Source organism: Biomphalaria glabrata, chromosome 1 (assembly GCF_947242115.1).
Source record: "Biomphalaria glabrata chromosome 1, xgBioGlab47.1, whole genome shotgun sequence".
Classification (NCBI taxonomy): domain Eukaryota; kingdom Metazoa; phylum Mollusca; class Gastropoda; family Planorbidae; genus Biomphalaria; species Biomphalaria glabrata.
In genome coordinates this window covers 50,095,741-50,115,424 of record NC_074711.1, presented here as the reverse complement: position 1 = coordinate 50,115,424, position 19,684 = coordinate 50,095,741, and the positions used below count along the sequence as shown (strand labels likewise).

General features: G+C 41.4%; 4 protein-coding genes across 6 annotated transcripts; 1 reads left to right on the top strand and 3 right to left on the bottom strand.

Annotated features, from left to right (window-relative positions):
* Nucleotides 1-73: 73 nt before the first annotated feature.
* LOC129928213 (golgin subfamily A member 6-like protein 4) lies at nt 74-8,770 on the bottom strand. Of its 3 annotated transcripts, none has more exons than XM_056041479.1 (2): nt 7,837-8,770; nt 74-3,622 (listed from the first exon to the last, which is right to left on the bottom strand). In XM_056041479.1, the coding sequence occupies exon 2, from the start codon at nt 2,425-2,427 to the stop codon at nt 1,240-1,242; it is 1,188 nt and encodes a 395-aa protein (XP_055897454.1). In that variant the 5' UTR covers nt 2,428-3,622; nt 7,837-8,770; the 3' UTR covers nt 74-1,239. The 3 variants fall into 3 exon arrangements, with proteins under 3 accessions (XP_055897454.1, XP_055897455.1, XP_055897447.1); XM_056041480.1 differs by lacking the exon at nt 7,837-8,770 and having other exon boundaries at nt 74-2,224; nt 2,279-4,381; XM_056041472.1 differs by lacking the exon at nt 7,837-8,770 and adding an exon at nt 3,728-4,381.
* LOC129928224 (uncharacterized) lies at nt 4,468-7,838 on the bottom strand. The gene is made up of 2 exons (XM_056041509.1): nt 6,668-7,838; nt 4,468-6,613 (listed from the first exon to the last, which is right to left on the bottom strand). Exons 1-2 carry the CDS (start codon nt 6,814-6,816, stop codon nt 5,629-5,631), a joined length of 1,134 nt encoding a protein of 377 aa, XP_055897484.1. The 5' UTR covers nt 6,817-7,838; the 3' UTR covers nt 4,468-5,628.
* An 86-nt stretch (nt 8,771-8,856) lies between the features above and the next one.
* On the bottom strand, nt 8,857-13,447 carry LOC129928223 (uncharacterized). Its single transcript, XM_056041497.1, has 2 exons — nt 11,057-13,447; nt 8,857-11,002 (listed from the first exon to the last, which is right to left on the bottom strand). The coding sequence occupies exons 1-2, from the start codon at nt 11,203-11,205 to the stop codon at nt 10,018-10,020; spliced, it is 1,134 nt and encodes a 377-aa protein (XP_055897472.1). The 5' UTR covers nt 11,206-13,447; the 3' UTR covers nt 8,857-10,017.
* Nucleotides 13,448-13,528: 81 nt separating this feature from the next.
* On the top strand, nt 13,529-14,584 carry LOC129924905 (uncharacterized). The gene has a single exon (XM_056022273.1). It carries the CDS (start codon nt 13,529-13,531, stop codon nt 14,582-14,584), a length of 1,056 nt encoding a protein of 351 aa, XP_055878248.1.
* Nucleotides 14,585-19,684: the final 5,100 nt, after the last annotated feature.

Below are 19,684 nucleotides of genomic sequence, written 5' to 3'. Positions count from 1 at the left end.
TCTGCGAGGGCCACGCAGCACAGCCGGACGATAGATGCTCGGGAGGAGGATCCTACACAGCTGGTACGAAGACTGGTAGGGGAGTCACCAATTAATGAACCAAGGAGACACAATACAAGTCAAGATAAAAATCCAATAACAAAGAAAAGTTGGTTACCTTGACTTTTAAGGTGACCCATATCAACTTGGGCCAAGAACCAAGTTATATTACAAAATCATATTTACAAATACAACATTAATATAATATACCAAATTATATTCATGGTAAATAAATACACATTATATTCTTGAAATTAGTAGCATTTGCATAATATGAAACACAAGTTCAAATGTTATAACACATAGAGACATAATATAAATGGCGGATGGAAGTCTATATCAATCTTAAACAAAGATCAGCCAGCAGATTGTTCTCTCCCTTTACGTGGGCAACGTCCAAGGAGTAGTCTTGTAGCATCAATGCCCATCTTGTGATACGTGCAATGGTAAAGTTTGTGCTCCTGAGATACGATAAGGCCTTGTGATCAGTCAGCAGGGGAAATCTTTTACCTGCTAAATACCTGTCCAGTTTCTTTACAGAATATACTATGGCTAATCCTTCCCGTTCAATAATAGAGTACTTCTGCTCCCGAGGCAACAATTTACGGCTTACGTACTTTATGGGATGTAACATGCCTTTGATACACTGACAGAGAATGCCAGAAATTCCTTTATCTGAAGCATCTGTCTGAAGAAAAAAAAAAGTTAGAGAAGTATCAGGTAAACGAAGAATAGGATACTTACTCAGACAAGTCTGCAGCCTATTCAATGCCAACGCACACTTGCAGTTCCAGTTTACTTCCATAGGTCTAAATATTGGAACGTTTGACCAACAAAGCAAATATATATATAAATATATATATATATATAAAACAGAGAATCAAAGTTATCATATCGTTACCCCCGCGCACTTATACGATGTGGGACAACTACAATAGTTCTACCTCCAAGTTTGGACTTGTCTAAATATTTAACTGCTCTCGCAACATCGGCCAGGTTCCTTAACTTTACATGACCTACGCCCATCGACTTCCCGTTTGCCATTAAAACCTCCACAAATCCCACTAAACCAACATCTCTAAATCTATCTTTTAACTTCTGCCAGTTAACATTGAATGGCAAATTTTGAACAGTTACTGTGTAGCGATCCGGCACTAACTTATACCCACGGCGACCATCCGAATCGCGACGATCCGCTAGTCATCTATGTCTTGACCTTTGATCTTGATCGCTGACAATATCATTAGAGTTCACATCTTCAACATCAATCTCGTTAGACGGGGAAACACCTTTACGGCACTCGGTTGAATTATGCCCCTTTTCACCACAACTGAAACACACAATTACCTTTCTTTTACCCACAGGTTCACAACATGCTGCCGCCACATATACACTCTCTTCCTTACAAATCGGCTCATCTGACCCAGCAACCTTAAAGCCTTCTATAACTTCCAGCATGTTCTCTACTGTTCTGTGCTTGCTCAAAACCAGTTGCCTGTATACACGACTCGATACGCTTTCTAAGATCCTATCTTTGATCAACAGATCTTTTAACTCCTCCACTGTTTTACCGACTTCGGCCATCTTGCACCAATTGTCTAAGGCCGTTTTCAATTCTGTTACATAACTCCTAAAGTCGTTTTGACTTGGTCTCACGAGATGGAATCTTTTGCGGCAGGTTTCCGCGTTGATATCTGCATGGCGAAGAAGTACAGTCTTGACTTCTTCATAATTCTCGCTAAGGAACAGACTGTCCCTTAGCATGAAGTTTCTGAGTGCGGTGGTCAGTTTATATGACAACAGCAAGGACCACTCTTTTCTCTCTATTTTGCACCTTGCTGCAACGGCCTCAAAGTGTGTTAGGTAAGCTAGGAGGTCGTCGTCATCTTTCATTCCCTGGAAACTCTTGTCAAGCCTGTCTAAGACATTCTTGTATCGCACATCCCCTGACTGTCCTGCCGCCCCGCCTGCCTCTGGCGCAGACTTTTCTTTAAGCCTAGCCAGTTCCAACTCCTCTTTCCTCTTGATTGACTCCTTGGCATCTCTTTCCTTCCATCTTTCGTGCTCCTCGCGTTTGGCCTTCTCATCACGTTCAAATCTCTCTTCTTCCTCTTTCTTCCTAGCCTCTTCTTCTGCCTTCGCCTCTTTCTTTCTAGCCTCTTCTTCTGCCTTCGCCTCTTTCTTTCTAGCCTCTTCTTCTGCCTTCGCCTCTTTCTTCAACTTCTCCTGCCGCTCAAACCTAGCCTCTTCCTCTGCCTTCGCGACTTCCTTATCTCTATCATATTCAGCTTTCCGTTCCTTCACATATTTCTCTAGCCTTTCCCCTTCGTACCCCATAGCACGGCCATCACTAATAAATTGTGACGTTACCGTTAACCTGGTTTCCATGGTCTAAGTGCCTTACTGTGTTAAGCTAAATCAACTAATACTATTATTATTATTACTATGATATACTATAATATACAAACATAAGATGTAAACTACAACCTATGAGTGTGTCGTATGGCAAAGAAAGAGAAAACCTATCTGAGCAGTATCCAACGTCGGAGAGAAAACGCCTCACTCCAGGCCGATGCGTAGAAAGGTAGCTGCTACAGGGACTTCCAACACACCAACACAGGAACGATGGCCTCTAACACCGGTATCAACGGTCAATCCCCACACACTTGTCTGTTGTCGGGAGCGAGAAGACACTCGTCACTCGGTCATAAGTGAAGCACAAAATTACATGAAAGAAAAAATTAAATAAATGAATATAAATCACAATCTTGAAATATCAACACCTATAGTCATATGATGATGAGTTCAAAATCATAAATGATGAATTTAGCATTGGTACAATCCTCAATATCAACAATCAACACATAAAGTAATATGGCGGTGAATTCAAACAAATTAATGATAAATTTAACAATGTTTCAAGCCTCTGCTACTTTTGATGTCCAAACAATTATGAGAAGTACACAAACAATTTTTTTTTCTTCAGCAAATTGTACCCAATAACATCAAATATAAATACAATAAAGAGGTATTAGGCAGTATATATTTTTTTTTTATTTTATAAGATAACAAGACTAGATAAGACAATCTATGACCTAGTAGTCACAGCCGGACTCTGAGCCCCCATTTGTCAGGTTTAGGATTTATTTGCGTTTTCAACTAGCTGTATACTGTTAAGGTCCCGGGGTTCAACCTGACAAGAACATCACTCACACACAGTCGTACATACAGTAAACAACTAGGTGAATAGTTTAAATAACAACAAAAATAAATGAATTTAATTGTATGAAACATATATGTGTATGTACAATGAGGATGACAAATAGACAGTATATATATTAGATATATATATATATATATATATAATAGGTATATATAAAGATATTATACAATAATTAATTTAAGCACCTTTGCTACGGCTATTAACTTGTCACCCTGGCTTTATGGTCCACCAGACTCTGACCGGCTGGCGTCACAACACTGCCAACCTCGGTAATAGTAAAGTTTGACAATGACAATGAAAAAAACTGCAATATGTATTTCTGAGACGGCAAGCGACGCCCACAACTCCAACACTGGCACCCTATAAACGAAATAAACACAATACTCTCAATTTCTACACTAAAAATAGAAATAGTGACAACCTCATACAGCATACAATAATAGATATCACAAACGAATAACTCACCCTAAACAGGGGTCCCAAAAATCCAACTGAATAATAAGTCCGAGAAAATGGTACAGACAAATAACGTTTTACTGGCCAACACACCGTCCGTTACAACCAAACTCAGAGGGTGAACTGCCTCATGACAAAGAATGACCCATAGATGTCACCGGACTTTGTGACGTAGCAAAACAATTCAAAACAAAAAAAATACAAGACACTCTCGCCCCGTACACGTACTACCAGTAGAGGAAATAAAAAAAACAGAGTTAGGAGAAAGAAATAGACACTTGTCTATACTACGCGACAGTCTGGTGTTGGCACTCAGAGGCAAGGCAGCCGAATTGTTACAGACAATGAAGGACCAGACGGACTTCGATGCTATGGTCAATACAATGGAACTGCGATACGGCGACGAGCACTTACAGGAAGTGTTTAGGATACAATTAAAAAGCCGACTGCAGAAATGTGGAGAGACACTACAGGAATTAGCGGCAGACATTGAGCGTCTTGCCCGTCTGGCTTACCCATTGGCAACACCAGAATTTTTGGATGTTATTGTTACAGATGCCTTCATAGATGGAGTGCGAGATGCAGAACTTAAAAAAGCCATCTGAATCAGCGGAAAACGGAAAGTAAGCGAAGCCCTTATCTATGCTCTGTCCTATGAGGCGGCAAGAGATTCTGCGAGGGCCACGCAGCACAGCCGGACGATAGATGCTCGGGAGGAGGATCCTACACAGCTGGTACGAAGACTGGTAGGGGAGTCACCAATTAATGAACCAAGGAGACACAATACAAGTCAAGATAAAAATCCAATAACAAAGAAAAGTTGGTTACCTTGACTTTTAAGGTGACCCATATCAACTTGGGCCAAGAACCAAGTTATATTACAAAATCATATTTACAAATACAACATTAATATAATATACCAAATTATATTCATGGTAAATAAATACACATTATATTCTTGAAATTAGTAGCATTTGCATAATATGAAACACAAGTTCAAATGTTATAACACATAGAGACATAATATAAATGGCGGATGGAAGTCTATATCAATCTTAAACAAAGATCAGCCAGCAGATTGTTCTCTCCCTTTACGTGGGCAACGTCCAAGGAGTAGTCTTGTAGCATCAATGCCCATCTTGTGATACGTGCAATGGTAAAGTTTGTGCTCCTGAGATACGATAAGGCCTTGTGATCAGTCAGCAGGGGAAATCTTTTACCTGCTAAATACCTGTCCAGTTTCTTTACAGAATATACTATGGCTAATCCTTCCCGTTCAATAATAGAGTACTTCTGCTCCCGAGGCAACAATTTACGGCTTACGTACTTTATGGGATGTAACATGCCTTTGATACACTGACAGAGAATGCCAGAAATTCCTTTATCTGAAGCATCTGTCTGAAGAAAAAAAAAAGTTAGAGAAGTATCAGGTAAACGAAGAATAGGATACTTACTCAGACAAGTCTGCAGCCTATTCAATGCCAACGCACACTTGCAGTTCCAGTTTACTTCCATAGGTCTAAATATTGGAACGTTTGACCAACAAAGCAAATATATATATAAATATATATATATATATAAAACAGAGAATCAAAGTTATCATATCGTTACCCCCGCGCACTTATACGATGTGGGACAACTACAATAGTTCTACCTCCAAGTTTGGACTTGTCTAAATATTTAACTGCTCTCGCAACATCGGCCAGGTTCCTTAACTTTACATGACCTACGCCCATCGACTTCCCGTTTGCCATTAAAACCTCCACAAATCCCACTAAACCAACATCTCTAAATCTATCTTTTAACTTCTGCCAGTTAACATTGAATGGCAAATTTTGAACAGTTACTGTGTAGCGATCCGGCACTAACTTATACCCACGGCGACCATCCGAATCGCGACGATCCGCTAGTCATCTATGTCTTGACCTTTGATCTTGATCGCTGACAATATCATTAGAGTTCACATCTTCAACATCAATCTCGTTAGACGGGGAAACACCTTTACGGCACTCGGTTGAATTATGCCCCTTTTCACCACAACTGAAACACACAATTACCTTTCTTTTACCCACAGGTTCACAACATGCTGCCGCCACATATACACTCTCTTCCTTACAAATCGGCTCATCTGACCCAGCAACCTTAAAGCCTTCTATAACTTCCAGCATGTTCTCTACTGTTCTGTGCTTGCTCAAAACCAGTTGCCTGTATACACGACTCGATACGCTTTCTAAGATCCTATCTTTGATCAACAGATCTTTTAACTCCTCCACTGTTTTACCGACTTCGGCCATCTTGCACCAATTGTCTAAGGCCGTTTTCAATTCTGTTACATAACTCCTAAAGTCGTTTTGACTTGGTCTCACGAGATGGAATCTTTTGCGGCAGGTTTCCGCGTTGATATCTGCATGGCGAAGAAGTACAGTCTTGACTTCTTCATAATTCTCGCTAAGGAACAGACTGTCCCTTAGCATGAAGTTTCTGAGTGCGGTGGTCAGTTTATATGACAACAGCAAGGACCACTCTTTTCTCTCTATTTTGCACCTTGCTGCAACGGCCTCAAAGTGTGTTAGGTAAGCTAGGAGGTCGTCGTCATCTTTCATTCCCTGGAAACTCTTGTCAAGCCTGTCTAAGACATTCTTGTATCGCACATCCCCTGACTGTCCTGCCGCCCCGCCTGCCTCTGGCGCAGACTTTTCTTTAAGCCTAGCCAGTTCCAACTCCTCTTTCCTCTTGATTGACTCCTTGGCATCTCTTTCCTTCCATCTTTCGTGCTCCTCGCGTTTGGCCTTCTCATCACGTTCAAATCTCTCTTCTTCCTCTTTCTTCCTAGCCTCTTCTTCTGCCTTCGCCTCTTTCTTTCTAGCCTCTTCTTCTGCCTTCGCCTCTTTCTTTCTAGCCTCTTCTTCTGCCTTCGCCTCTTTCTTCAACTTCTCCTGCCGCTCAAACCTAGCCTCTTCCTCTGCCTTCGCGACTTCCTTATCTCTATCATATTCAGCTTTCCGTTCCTTCACATATTTCTCTAGCCTTTCCCCTTCGTACCCCATAGCACGGCCATCACTAATAAATTGTGACGTTACCGTTAACCTGGTTTCCATGGTCTAAGTGCCTTACTGTGTTAAGCTAAATCAACTAATACTATTATTATTATTACTATGATATACTATAATATACAAACATAAGATGTAAACTACAACCTATGAGTGTGTCGTATGGCAAAGAAAGAGAAAACCTATCTGAGCAGTATCCAACGTCGGAGAGAAAACGCCTCACTCCAGGCCGATGCGTAGAAAGGTAGCTGCTACAGGGACTTCCAACACACCAACACAGGAACGATGGCCTCTAACACCGGTATCAACGGTCAATCCCCACACACTTGTCTGTTGTCGGGAGCGAGAAGACACTCGTCACTCGGTCATAAGTGAAGCACAAAATTACATGAAAGAAAAAATTAAATAAATGAATATAAATCACAATCTTGAAATATCAACACCTATAGTCATATGATGATGAGTTCAAAATCATAAATGATGAATTTAGCATTGGTACAATCCTCAATATCAACAATCAACACATAAAGTAATATGGCGGTGAATTCAAACAAATTAATGATAAATTTAACAATGTTTCAAGCCTCTGCTACTTTTGATGTCCAAACAATTATGAGAAGTACACAAACAATTTTTTTTTCTTCAGCAAATTGTACCCAATAACATCAAATATAAATACAATAAAGAGGTATTAGGCAGTATATATTTTTTTTTTATTTTATAAGATAACAAGACTAGATAAGACAATCTATGACCTAGTAGTCACAGCCGGACTCTGAGCCCCCATTTGTCAGGTTTAGGATTTATTTGCGTTTTCAACTAGCTGTATACTGTTAAGGTCCCGGGGTTCAACCTGACAAGAACATCACTCACACACAGTCGTACATACAGTAAACAACTAGGTGAATAGTTTAAATAACAACAAAAATAAATGAATTTAATTGTATGAAACATATATGTGTATGTACAATGAGGATGACAAATAGACAGTATATATATTAGATATATATATATATATATATATAATAGGTATATATAAAGATATTATACAATAATTAATTTAAGCACCTTTGCTACGGCTATTAACTTGTCACCCTGGCTTTATGGTCCACCAGACTCTGACCGGCTGGCGTCACAACACTGCCAACCTCGGTAATAGTAAAGTTTGACAATGACAATGAAAAAAACTGCAATATGTATTTCTGAGACGGCAAGCGACGCCCACAACTCCAACACTGGCACCCTATAAACGAAATAAACACAATACTCTCAATTTCTACACTAAAAATAGAAATAGTGACAACCTCATACAGCATACAATAATAGATATCACAAACGAATAACTCACCCTAAACAGGGGTCCCAAAAATCCAACTGAATAATAAGTCCGAGAAAATGGTACAGACAAATAACGTTTTACTGGCCAACACACCGTCCGTTACAACCAAACTCAGAGGGTGAACTGCCTCATGACAAAGAATGACCCATAGATGTCACCGGACTTTGTGACGTAGCAAAACAATTCAAAACAAAAAAAATACAAGACACTCTCGCCCCGTACACGTACTACCAGTAGAGGAAATAAAAAAAACAGAGTTAGGAGAAAGAAATAGACACTTGTCTATACTACGCGACAGTCTGGTGTTGGCACTCAGAGGCAAGGCAGCCGAATTGTTACAGACAATGAAGGACCAGACGGACTTCGATGCTATGGTCAATACAATGGAACTGCGATACGGCGACGAGCACTTACAGGAAGTGTTTAGGATACAATTAAAAAGCCGACTGCAGAAATGTGGAGAGACACTACAGGAATTAGCGGCAGACATTGAGCGTCTTGCCCGTCTGGCTTACCCATTGGCAACACCAGAATTTTTGGATGTTATTGTTACAGATGCCTTCATAGATGGAGTGCGAGATGCAGAACTTAAAAAAGCCATCTGAATCAGCGGAAAACGGAAAGTAAGCGAAGCCCTTATCTATGCTCTGTCCTATGAGGCGGCAAGAGATTCTGCGAGGGCCACGCAGCACAGCCGGACGATAGATGCTCGGGAGGAGGATCCTACACAGCTGGTACGAAGACTGGTAGGGGAGTCACCAATTAATGAACCAAGGAGACACAATACAAGTCAAGATAAAAATCCAATAACAAAGAAAAGTTGGTTACCTTGACTTTTAAGGTGACCCATATCAACTTGGGCCAAGAACCAAGTTATATTACAAAATCATATTTACAAATACAACATTAATATAATATACCAAATTATATTCATGGTAAATAAATACACATTATATTCTTGAAATTAGTAGCATTTGCATAATATGAAACACAAGTTCAAATGTTATAACACATAGAGACATAATATAAATGGCGGATGGAAGTCTATATCAATCTTAAACAAAGATCAGCCAGCAGATTGTTCTCTCCCTTTACGTGGGCAACGTCCAAGGAGTAGTCTTGTAGCATCAATGCCCATCTTGTGATACGTGCAATGGTAAAGTTTGTGCTCCTGAGATACGATAAGGCCTTGTGATCAGTCAGCAGGGGAAATCTTTTACCTGCTAAATACCTGTCCAGTTTCTTTACAGAATATACTATGGCTAATCCTTCCCGTTCAATAATAGAGTACTTCTGCTCCCGAGGCAACAATTTACGGCTTACGTACTTTATGGGATGTAACATGCCTTTGATACACTGACAGAGAATGCCAGAAATTCCTTTATCTGAAGCATCTGTCTGAAGAAAAAAAAAAGTTAGAGAAGTATCAGGTAAACGAAGAATAGGATACTTACTCAGACAAGTCTGCAGCCTATTCAATGCCAACGCACACTTGCAGTTCCAGTTTACTTCCATAGGTCTAAATATTGGAACGTTTGACCAACAAAGCAAATATATATATAAATATATATATATATATAAAACAGAGAATCAAAGTTATCATATCGTTACCCCCGCGCACTTATACGATGTGGGACAACTACAATAGTTCTACCTCCAAGTTTGGACTTGTCTAAATATTTAACTGCTCTCGCAACATCGGCCAGGTTCCTTAACTTTACATGACCTACGCCCATCGACTTCCCGTTTGCCATTAAAACCTCCACAAATCCCACTAAACCAACATCTCTAAATCTATCTTTTAACTTCTGCCAGTTAACATTGAATGGCAAATTTTGAACAGTTACTGTGTAGCGATCCGGCACTAACTTATACCCACGGCGACCATCCGAATCGCGACGATCCGCTAGTCATCTATGTCTTGACCTTTGATCTTGATCGCTGACAATATCATTAGAGTTCACATCTTCAACATCAATCTCGTTAGACGGGGAAACACCTTTACGGCACTCGGTTGAATTATGCCCCTTTTCACCACAACTGAAACACACAATTACCTTTCTTTTACCCACAGGTTCACAACATGCTGCCGCCACATATACACTCTCTTCCTTACAAATCGGCTCATCTGACCCAGCAACCTTAAAGCCTTCTATAACTTCCAGCATGTTCTCTACTGTTCTGTGCTTGCTCAAAACCAGTTGCCTGTATACACGACTCGATACGCTTTCTAAGATCCTATCTTTGATCAACAGATCTTTTAACTCCTCCACTGTTTTACCGACTTCGGCCATCTTGCACCAATTGTCTAAGGCCGTTTTCAATTCTGTTACATAACTCCTAAAGTCGTTTTGACTTGGTCTCACGAGATGGAATCTTTTGCGGCAGGTTTCCGCGTTGATATCTGCATGGCGAAGAAGTACAGTCTTGACTTCTTCATAATTCTCGCTAAGGAACAGACTGTCCCTTAGCATGAAGTTTCTGAGTGCGGTGGTCAGTTTATATGACAACAGCAAGGACCACTCTTTTCTCTCTATTTTGCACCTTGCTGCAACGGCCTCAAAGTGTGTTAGGTAAGCTAGGAGGTCGTCGTCATCTTTCATTCCCTGGAAACTCTTGTCAAGCCTGTCTAAGACATTCTTGTATCGCACATCCCCTGACTGTCCTGCCGCCCCGCCTGCCTCTGGCGCAGACTTTTCTTTAAGCCTAGCCAGTTCCAACTCCTCTTTCCTCTTGATTGACTCCTTGGCATCTCTTTCCTTCCATCTTTCGTGCTCCTCGCGTTTGGCCTTCTCATCACGTTCAAATCTCTCTTCTTCCTCTTTCTTCCTAGCCTCTTCTTCTGCCTTCGCCTCTTTCTTTCTAGCCTCTTCTTCTGCCTTCGCCTCTTTCTTTCTAGCCTCTTCTTCTGCCTTCGCCTCTTTCTTCAACTTCTCCTGCCGCTCAAACCTAGCCTCTTCCTCTGCCTTCGCGACTTCCTTATCTCTATCATATTCAGCTTTCCGTTCCTTCACATATTTCTCTAGCCTTTCCCCTTCGTACCCCATAGCACGGCCATCACTAATAAATTGTGACGTTACCGTTAACCTGGTTTCCATGGTCTAAGTGCCTTACTGTGTTAAGCTAAATCAACTAATACTATTATTATTATTACTATGATATACTATAATATACAAACATAAGATGTAAACTACAACCTATGAGTGTGTCGTATGGCAAAGAAAGAGAAAACCTATCTGAGCAGTATCCAACGTCGGAGAGAAAACGCCTCACTCCAGGCCGATGCGTAGAAAGGTAGCTGCTACAGGGACTTCCAACACACCAACACAGGAACGATGGCCTCTAACACCGGTATCAACGGTCAATCCCCACACACTTGTCTGTTGTCGGGAGCGAGAAGACACTCGTCACTCGGTCATAAGTGAAGCACAAAATTACATGAAAGAAAAAATTAAATAAATGAATATAAATCACAATCTTGAAATATCAACACCTATAGTCATATGATGATGAGTTCAAAATCATAAATGATGAATTTAGCATTGGTACAATCCTCAATATCAACAATCAACACATAAAGTAATATGGCGGTGAATTCAAACAAATTAATGATAAATTTAACAATGTTTCAAGCCTCTGCTACTTTTGATGTCCAAACAATTATGAGAAGTACACAAACAATTTTTTTTTCTTCAGCAAATTGTACCCAATAACATCAAATATAAATACAATAAAGAGGTATTAGGCAGTATATATTTTTTTTTTATTTTATAAGATAACAAGACTAGATAAGACAATCTATGACCTAGTAGTCACAGCCGGACTCTGAGCCCCCATTTGTCAGGTTTAGGATTTATTTGCGTTTTCAACTAGCTGTATACTGTTAAGGTCCCGGGGTTCAACCTGACAAGAACATCACTCACACACAGTCGTACATACAGTAAACAACTAGGTGAATAGTTTAAATAACAACAAAAATAAATGAATTTAATTGTATGAAACATATATGTGTATGTACAATGAGGATGACAAATAGACAGTATATATATTAGATATATATATATATATATAATAGGTATATATAAAGATATTATACAATAATTAATTTAAGCACCTTTGCTACGGCTATTAACTTGTCACCCTGGCTTTATGGTCCACCAGACTCTGACCGGCTGGCGTCACAACACTGCCAACCTCGGTAATAGTAAAGTTTGACAATGACAATGAAAAAAACTGCAATATGTATTTCTGAGACGGCAAGCGACGCCCACAACTCCAACACTGGCACCCTATAAACGAAATAAACACAATACTCTCAATTTCTACACTAAAAATAGAAATAGTGACAACCTCATACAGCATACAATAATAGATATCACAAACGAATAACTCACCCTAAACAGGGGTCCCAAAAATCCAACTGAATAATAAGTCCGAGAAAATGGTACAGACAAATAACGTTTTACTGGCCAACACACCGTCCGTTACAACCAAACTCAGAGGGTGAACTGCCTCATGACAAAGAATGACCCATAGATGTCACCGGACTTTGTGACGTAGCAAAACAATTCAAAACAAAAAAAATACAAGACACTCTCGCCCCGTACACGTACTACCAGTAGAGGAAATAAAAAAAACAGAGTTAGGAGAAAGAAATAGACACTTGTCTATACTACGCGACAGTCTGGTGTTGGCACTCAGAGGCAAGGCAGCCGAATTGTTACAGACAATGAAGGACCAGACGGACTTCGATGCTATGGTCAATACAATGGAACTGCGATACGGCGACGAGCACTTACAGGAAGTGTTTAGGATACAATTAAAAAGCCGACTGCAGAAATGTGGAGAGACACTACAGGAATTAGCGGCAGACATTGAGCGTCTTGCCCGTCTGGCTTACCCATTGGCAACACCAGAATTTTTGGATGTTATTGTTACAGATGCCTTCATAGATGGAGTGCGAGATGCAGAACTTAAAAAAGCCATCTGAATCAGCGGAAAACGGAAAGTAAGCGAAGCCCTTATCTATGCTCTGTCCTATGAGGCGGCAAGAGATTCTGCGAGGGCCACGCAGCACAGCCGGACGATAGATGCTCGGGAGGAGGATCCTACACAGCTGGTACGAAGACTGGTAGGGGAGGCTATAGACGAAAGACGACCCCAGGAGGAGGATCTTGCACGGCTGGTCAGAAGGGTGGTGGACGAGACTAGAGACGAACGGCGACCCTATTTCAGACAAAATAGAACACTTCTTCGCTGCTGGAACTGCAACACCCCTGGTCATATGCAAAGGGATTGTACCAGAGGGTTTCGGGGTCGTGGACGCCAATCACAAGAAAGACAGAAGGGCAACCGGGAAAACTAATGTCTGCCGGTTTCACGGAGCGGAGACAGGCAGCGCGCTATAAAGAGGCTCCAAAAATGGTTATTTCTGTCACTGTGTTGGGAAGAAACAGAAGTTTAAAGGTTCAAGGAAAGATCGGCCACGGGTGTTGCGCTTTTCTTTTGGACACCGGGGCATCTCGGTCGATAATTAGACCCGATTATATTGGAGATCAGGAAATAACAGAAGCAAACAGTTATACACTGAAAACAGCCAGTGGCGAACTAATACCAGTGTTGGGGCAGGTCAAACTTAACTTTGAAATTCAAACCCAACCATTCTGTCATGAGTTCCTGATCGCAAACGTGACTGACGAGTGTATCCTCGGCTTGGATTTTATGCAAGCATTCGGGCTGTCTTTAAACATGGTTAATGGCACTTTACAATATGCTAACATGGAGATTCCACTACTTGAGGAGGATAAGGGATACGGTCAAGCGAGAAGAATTTTGTTGGTAGAAGATACGACCATACCAGCACAATCGGAATGTATATTATGGGGAAAGGTTGAAGGACATTGCAAAACCATTAGTACAAAACTCGTAGAAACAGCGAGAGGAACAGAAAATAGTCTGGCTGTAGGAAAGACGTTGGTGGTCAGTGTTGGTGATAGAAAGGTCCCAGTGAGAGTCATGAATCTTTACTCGCAGGAAAATAAGTTACGAGCGGGCAGTGTCATAGCGGACTGTTACCCCGTGGATCTGATCACACAATGTCGGGACGCAGAGGGATCGACAAACACGGTAGCGAAGGAGAGCGCACAGATACACAAAATTCTTACCAAGATGGAAGAAAATCTTTCGATGGAAGAATATAACAAAGCTGAGAAATTAATTTTGGAATTTATGGACATTATGCCCTGTGACGAGGATGATTGCGGGAGGACAAACCTTGTACAACACCGTATTGATACGGGAAGTGCCAGACCCATTCGACAACCACCACGTCGTCTACCGTTGGCTAAACAGCAAGAGGCCATCGATATGCTCGAACGCATGAAACAACAAGGGGTCATCGAGCCATCCAACAGCCCGTGGTGTTCACCGGTTGTATTGGTTAAAAAAGAAAGATGGGACTTTACGGTTTTGTGTTGATTACCGGGCATTAAATAATGTCACGCAGAAAGATAGTTATCCTCTTCCCCGCATTGATGACACATTGGGCACGCTCGCCGGATCACGAATATTTACTCTAGACCTCAAGAGCGGATATTGGCAGATAGGGATGCATCCCATTGATAAAGAGAGAACGGCCTTTTCAGCTGGAAGTGGCTTGTGGCAATTTAAGGTGATGCCATTTGGCCTATGCAATGCACCAGCTACTTTTGAGAGATTGATGGATCAAGTTTTAAAAGGTCTTAACTGGAATACTTGCCTAGTATATCTTGATGATATTATCGTGCTCGGAAGAACATTTGATGAACATCTGAACAATTTGAGAGAAGTGTTTCAGAGGATTCGAAGTGCGGGTATGAAGCTCCACCCCAAGAAGTGTGACCTATTCAAGAGGAAAGTAAAATATTTGGGCCATGTTGTATCAAGCGAGGGTATAAGCACGGATCCGGACAAAAGTGAAGCGGTTAGGCAATGGCCTGTCCCTGGAAGTGTACAAGAACTGAAAAGTTTTTTGGGTCTTTGCACTTATTACCGACGCTTTGTTCCAGGCTTCTCTAGGATTGCAGGAGTCCTTCACCAACTGACAGAACAAAAAAAAACGGTTTATATGGACAATAGAATGCCAGGAGGCGTTTGAAAAGTTAAAAGAGGCTCTCCTTTCGTCGCCGATGTTAGCATACCCACTGGCGGGTACACCATTCATTCTGGATACAGACGCAAGCGGTACGGGGATCGGTGCTGTGCTATCGCAGAGCATTGATGGAAACGAAAAGGTCGTAGCTTACTTTAGTAGAAGGTTGTCAAAGTCTGAATGGAATTATTGTGTTACGAGACGTGAATTGTTGGCTGTAGTTGATTCAATTAAACATTTTCATAAATATCTCCTTGGACAAAGGTTTAAACTGAGAACTGACCACGCAGCCTTAAAATGGCTACTATCTTTCAAGAATCCAGAGGGACAGGTGGCGAGATGGGTTGAACGGTTGCAGAATTATGAATTTGAGACTGAACACAGGAAGGGACTGATTCACCAGAATGCCGAAGCAATGTCTCGAAGACCATGCGAAATGAAGTGCAGGCACTGCGTGAAGGCAGAAGAAAAAGAAACGGAGTGTCGTCGTCTAGGAGTAGATGTTATCGGGTCCTGGCCAGATGAAAAAATTAGAGAGGACCAGTTGGAAGATAATGATCTGGCTCCTATTCTGCTATGGAAGGAGAATGGACAACGGCCCGAGTGGCAGCACATCTCTGAAAAAGGGGCTGCCACGAAAGCGTACTGGGCGCAATGGGACTCAATAACCATCCTTAATGGTGTCCTAAGAAGGGTCTGGGAATCCGTTGACGGCACATCGAGGCGTTTTCAGCTTATATTACCAAAAAGCAGAGTGTTTGATGTGCTGCAGGAAATTCACAACGGTACCAGTGGATCTCATCTGGGCGTTAATAAGACCCTCGATAAGGTTCGCCAAAGATTCTACTGGTTCAGATACAGAGAGGATGTAGAGGAATGGTGCCAGGGCTGCGACATCTGTACAGCCGCAAAGGGCCCTTCACGCAAAACAAGGGGACGAATGCAACAATACATAGTTGGAGTTCCGCTTGAAAGGATTGCAATCGATGTGGCAGGGCCATTTCCTGAAACTAGACGAGGAAATAAGTACATATTGGTAGCTATTGATTACTTCACTAAATGGCCGGAGGCGTATGCGATACCGAACCAAGAAGCAACAACAGTAGCAGAAACGCTTGTAGAGAACTGGATTAGTCGTTTTGTTGTCCCAATGGAACTACACTCCGATCAGGGCAGGAACTTTGAATCTAGAGTATTTCAGGAAATGTGCCGGGTGCTTGGCATCAATAAAACTCGCACTACACCACTACACCCGCAGTCAGACGGAATGGTAGAGCGGTTTAATCGTACCTTAGAACAATACTTGTCGAAGGTCACCGATGATCGACAAGACAACTGGGATGCATAAATTCCAGTGTTCCTGATGTCCTACAGGAGTTCCATCCATTGCTCTACTTCATATACCCCTGCAAAGATGTTGTTCGGCCGGGAACTTCGGTTGCCAAGTGATCTGCTATTTGGACTTCCGAGAGACACACTAGTCACTGCTTCCGAGTATGTCAACGATCTTAGACGGCGTCTGGAGGAAACACATTCTCTGGCTCGTGGGACAATGAAGAATAACTGCGATCTAATGAAGACTCGATACGATAGACGTGCAAATGCCTCGGGGTTTCAGGAAGGCCATCTGGTATGGCTATATAACCCCCAGAGAAGAAAAGGTAGATCCCCAAAACTCCAAAGAGACTGGGAAGGTCCATATCGTGTTGTTAAAAGGATCAACGATGTGGTCTACCGAATTCAAAGACTCCACGGTCTAGCTTCAATGTTGTTCACGTGGATCGGCTTCATCTTTATCATGGCGGGGCAAACTTTGTTCGAGACGAACAGTTTTAAGGAGGGGGCAGTGTTATGACTCTACATTGCACGTTGTCATTAGGTGTGAGACTGCGCACCATAAGACACAGGACAGAGACAGGAAATAAGTGTGGAAGTCAAAAGATGGCTGATGTAAACAAGTGTTGTTATTATTCGAATGTGTAATTGTTATCCGACTATTAGTCTATTATTAAATTGCTGTTTTTACCTATCACTTTCGTTGAGGTTCTTTGGGCTCGCTGTAGGCAGAGTTACAGCACTACATATCGTTGTTTGTTTTCATTTGCGCCATAATACAGTTCGTTGATTGCTTTTACACAACGTTAAGAGTATCGATATTTTATCATTAATATTACATAATATTAAAAGATTTTTAAATTAGAAACAGATTTTACATCAACTGAACATGCTTTACTTAGTAAACATTAAACAGCTCTTAATGGAAACTTTTTAACATTATAGTGGTAGTTTCCTGAGGATGACTAATGAAAAAATGCAACTTTATAAAAAGTATATTGATTGGTACAAAAACTTGAAAAGAAAATTTTTATTTATCTTAAAATTTAAAAGTCTACAATAACTTTAGACAATACAAACTTGAAGTTTCCTTTTCAGGATTCTAATTTTAAAACTTATAAATAACTTTTAACTCAATATCTCTCTGTAGGGGGATTTCAAACTCAAAACCATCAGGAGGGGTTTTAAACTTTAAAAGAAAAGCCCTCTGGAGGAGGAGGTTTTAAATTTAAACACCCCTTGCCTTGGCTACGCTCATAGAATTTTGAGTGTGTAATTTCCTTTTTTTTTTATATTGAAGAGGTATTTTTCAGCTTTAAACCCCGCTAAAGGTGGTTTAAACTCAAACCCCTTTTTTCTACGCTAATAGATTTTTGAGTGTGCAATTTGTTGTTTTTTTTATATTGAAGAGGCATTTTTAGCTTCAAACCTCGCTGAAGGGAGGTTTAAACTCAAAACCCATTTGGCTTCGCTCATAGAACTTTGTGTGTATCATTTTTTTTTTTAATTTGAAGAGGTATTTTTTAGCTGAAAACCCCGCTTGAGGGGTGTTTTAAACCCTCTTGGCTACGCTGATAGAATCTCTTGACTGATGAATAGATAGTCTTATATTGAAGAGGGGGTTTATAGTTAATTTCGGAGGGGGGTTTAAAATCAAAATCTTCCTTAGCTATGCTGTAGGAATATGGGGATTGTCTTTTTTTTTTATTTTTATTTCATAGAAGAGAGGGATTTAACTGCAAAAACCCCTGGTTTAAACTCAAAACCCATTGGCTGCGCTGGGGCAAGTGATGGTTTTGTTTTAAAATCTCACTTAAAATAAACAAAACCAAAGCAAAAAAATCAGTCACTAAATTCCGACAACCCCCCTGCGGGGGGGGGGGGGTATTTCGGGGCCACACACCCCCGGCTACGCCCATGCACTCAGCAACAAACCTCTTGTTCTCTATCTGAATAGTGAATCCGACATCTTAAGACTACTCTCCTCATATTTTTATATTGTTCAAACTTATTTTTCTGTTGCAATAACATGCTAGTTTGATTTGACAAGAGTTATATCAATAACATTTTCAGCCAAACCAGGTGAGGGTTAGCCAGAGCTATGTATCTGGTGAAATTATGGTCTCTATCCACCACCAGCATGTGAAGTCTAGTTGCGGCTGCATGGCGCTCAAGTCGAATTGGACTACCAGGGCCATCAGGCGTCACCTAGCAAACGCCGTGGAACGTTTTGGAGCACTGTATGACATGTAGAGCACACTGTCATCCACTGCACCCCCAAACCAACTCCAGTTGTCTGGACTCTGTTCTGCCACTGGATCCAGCTGGCAAGGGGCGAGAGAGTGAGGCTGATGCAGTGCAAATCTCCCTCACTTCAATAAATTTTCATCGCGCAAGCCACATTCTCATCTCCAATGTTCATCAATCAAAAAAGCCCTGCTGCGATAGGCAAGTGGCGAAGTGGCAGGTGTGGATACACTGGCAGCCATAGCTACAAACCTACACGTAGGCGACCCAGACCATGTGGTCGCTTGCCAGTGACTGTGACAGCACTGGAACTCGGCAGCCGTCTGAACGTCTAAGCAGACCTTTTTAGGTATGCACTGCTTACCTTCTAAGCATGAGAAAGGGGCTAGAAAAGGTGCCCTAAACATTGCCTGTCCCCCATGACCCTGGCCAGTCTCCCGCGACTTGCGGGGATCCCACTAATGCGGGAGAAACAAATCAAACACAAACCTCAAGAAAAAACGAATCAAAACACATGAACTCACACTCGGCGCCTGGAATGTCCGCACTCTATTTCACGTAGAGTTATTACTTCAGTACTAGCTCATATTTGGATAATATTTCCACAATCGCCAAAAAATACACTTTATATGATGAATAGTCTTCTTCAATTCGCCACGGAATACCAACTTTTGCTTTGCTAGAGACAAAGCGATATCAAGCTATCTTTATAAGTGCAAGATGTTCCCCTGTTTCCCATCTATACGCTAATCAGACTAGGATAGGCGAAGGAGGTCGACGGGGGATGGGAGCAGGCAGGGTTTGAACCTTCGATCGTCGATAAATCCAAACGACAGTCCAGCGCGCAAACCGCACGACCAGTGGTC

Coding starts and splice junctions, on each gene's coding strand:
- LOC129928213 (XM_056041479.1), bottom strand. CDS start 2,427: ATGGAAACCAGGTTAACGGTAACGTCACAATTTATTAGTGATGGCCGT.
- LOC129928224 (XM_056041509.1), bottom strand. CDS start 6,816: ATGGAAACCAGGTTAACGGTAACGTCACAATTTATTAGTGATGGCCGT. Junction 6,614..6,667: donor AAGGCAGAGGAAGAGGCTAG/GTTTGAGCGGCA, acceptor AGAAGAGGCTAG/AAAGAAAGAGGCGAAGGCAG.
- LOC129928223 (XM_056041497.1), bottom strand. CDS start 11,205: ATGGAAACCAGGTTAACGGTAACGTCACAATTTATTAGTGATGGCCGT. Junction 11,003..11,056: donor AAGGCAGAGGAAGAGGCTAG/GTTTGAGCGGCA, acceptor AGAAGAGGCTAG/AAAGAAAGAGGCGAAGGCAG.
- LOC129924905 (XM_056022273.1), top strand. CDS start 13,529: ATGGTTATTTCTGTCACTGTGTTGGGAAGAAACAGAAGTTTAAAGGTT.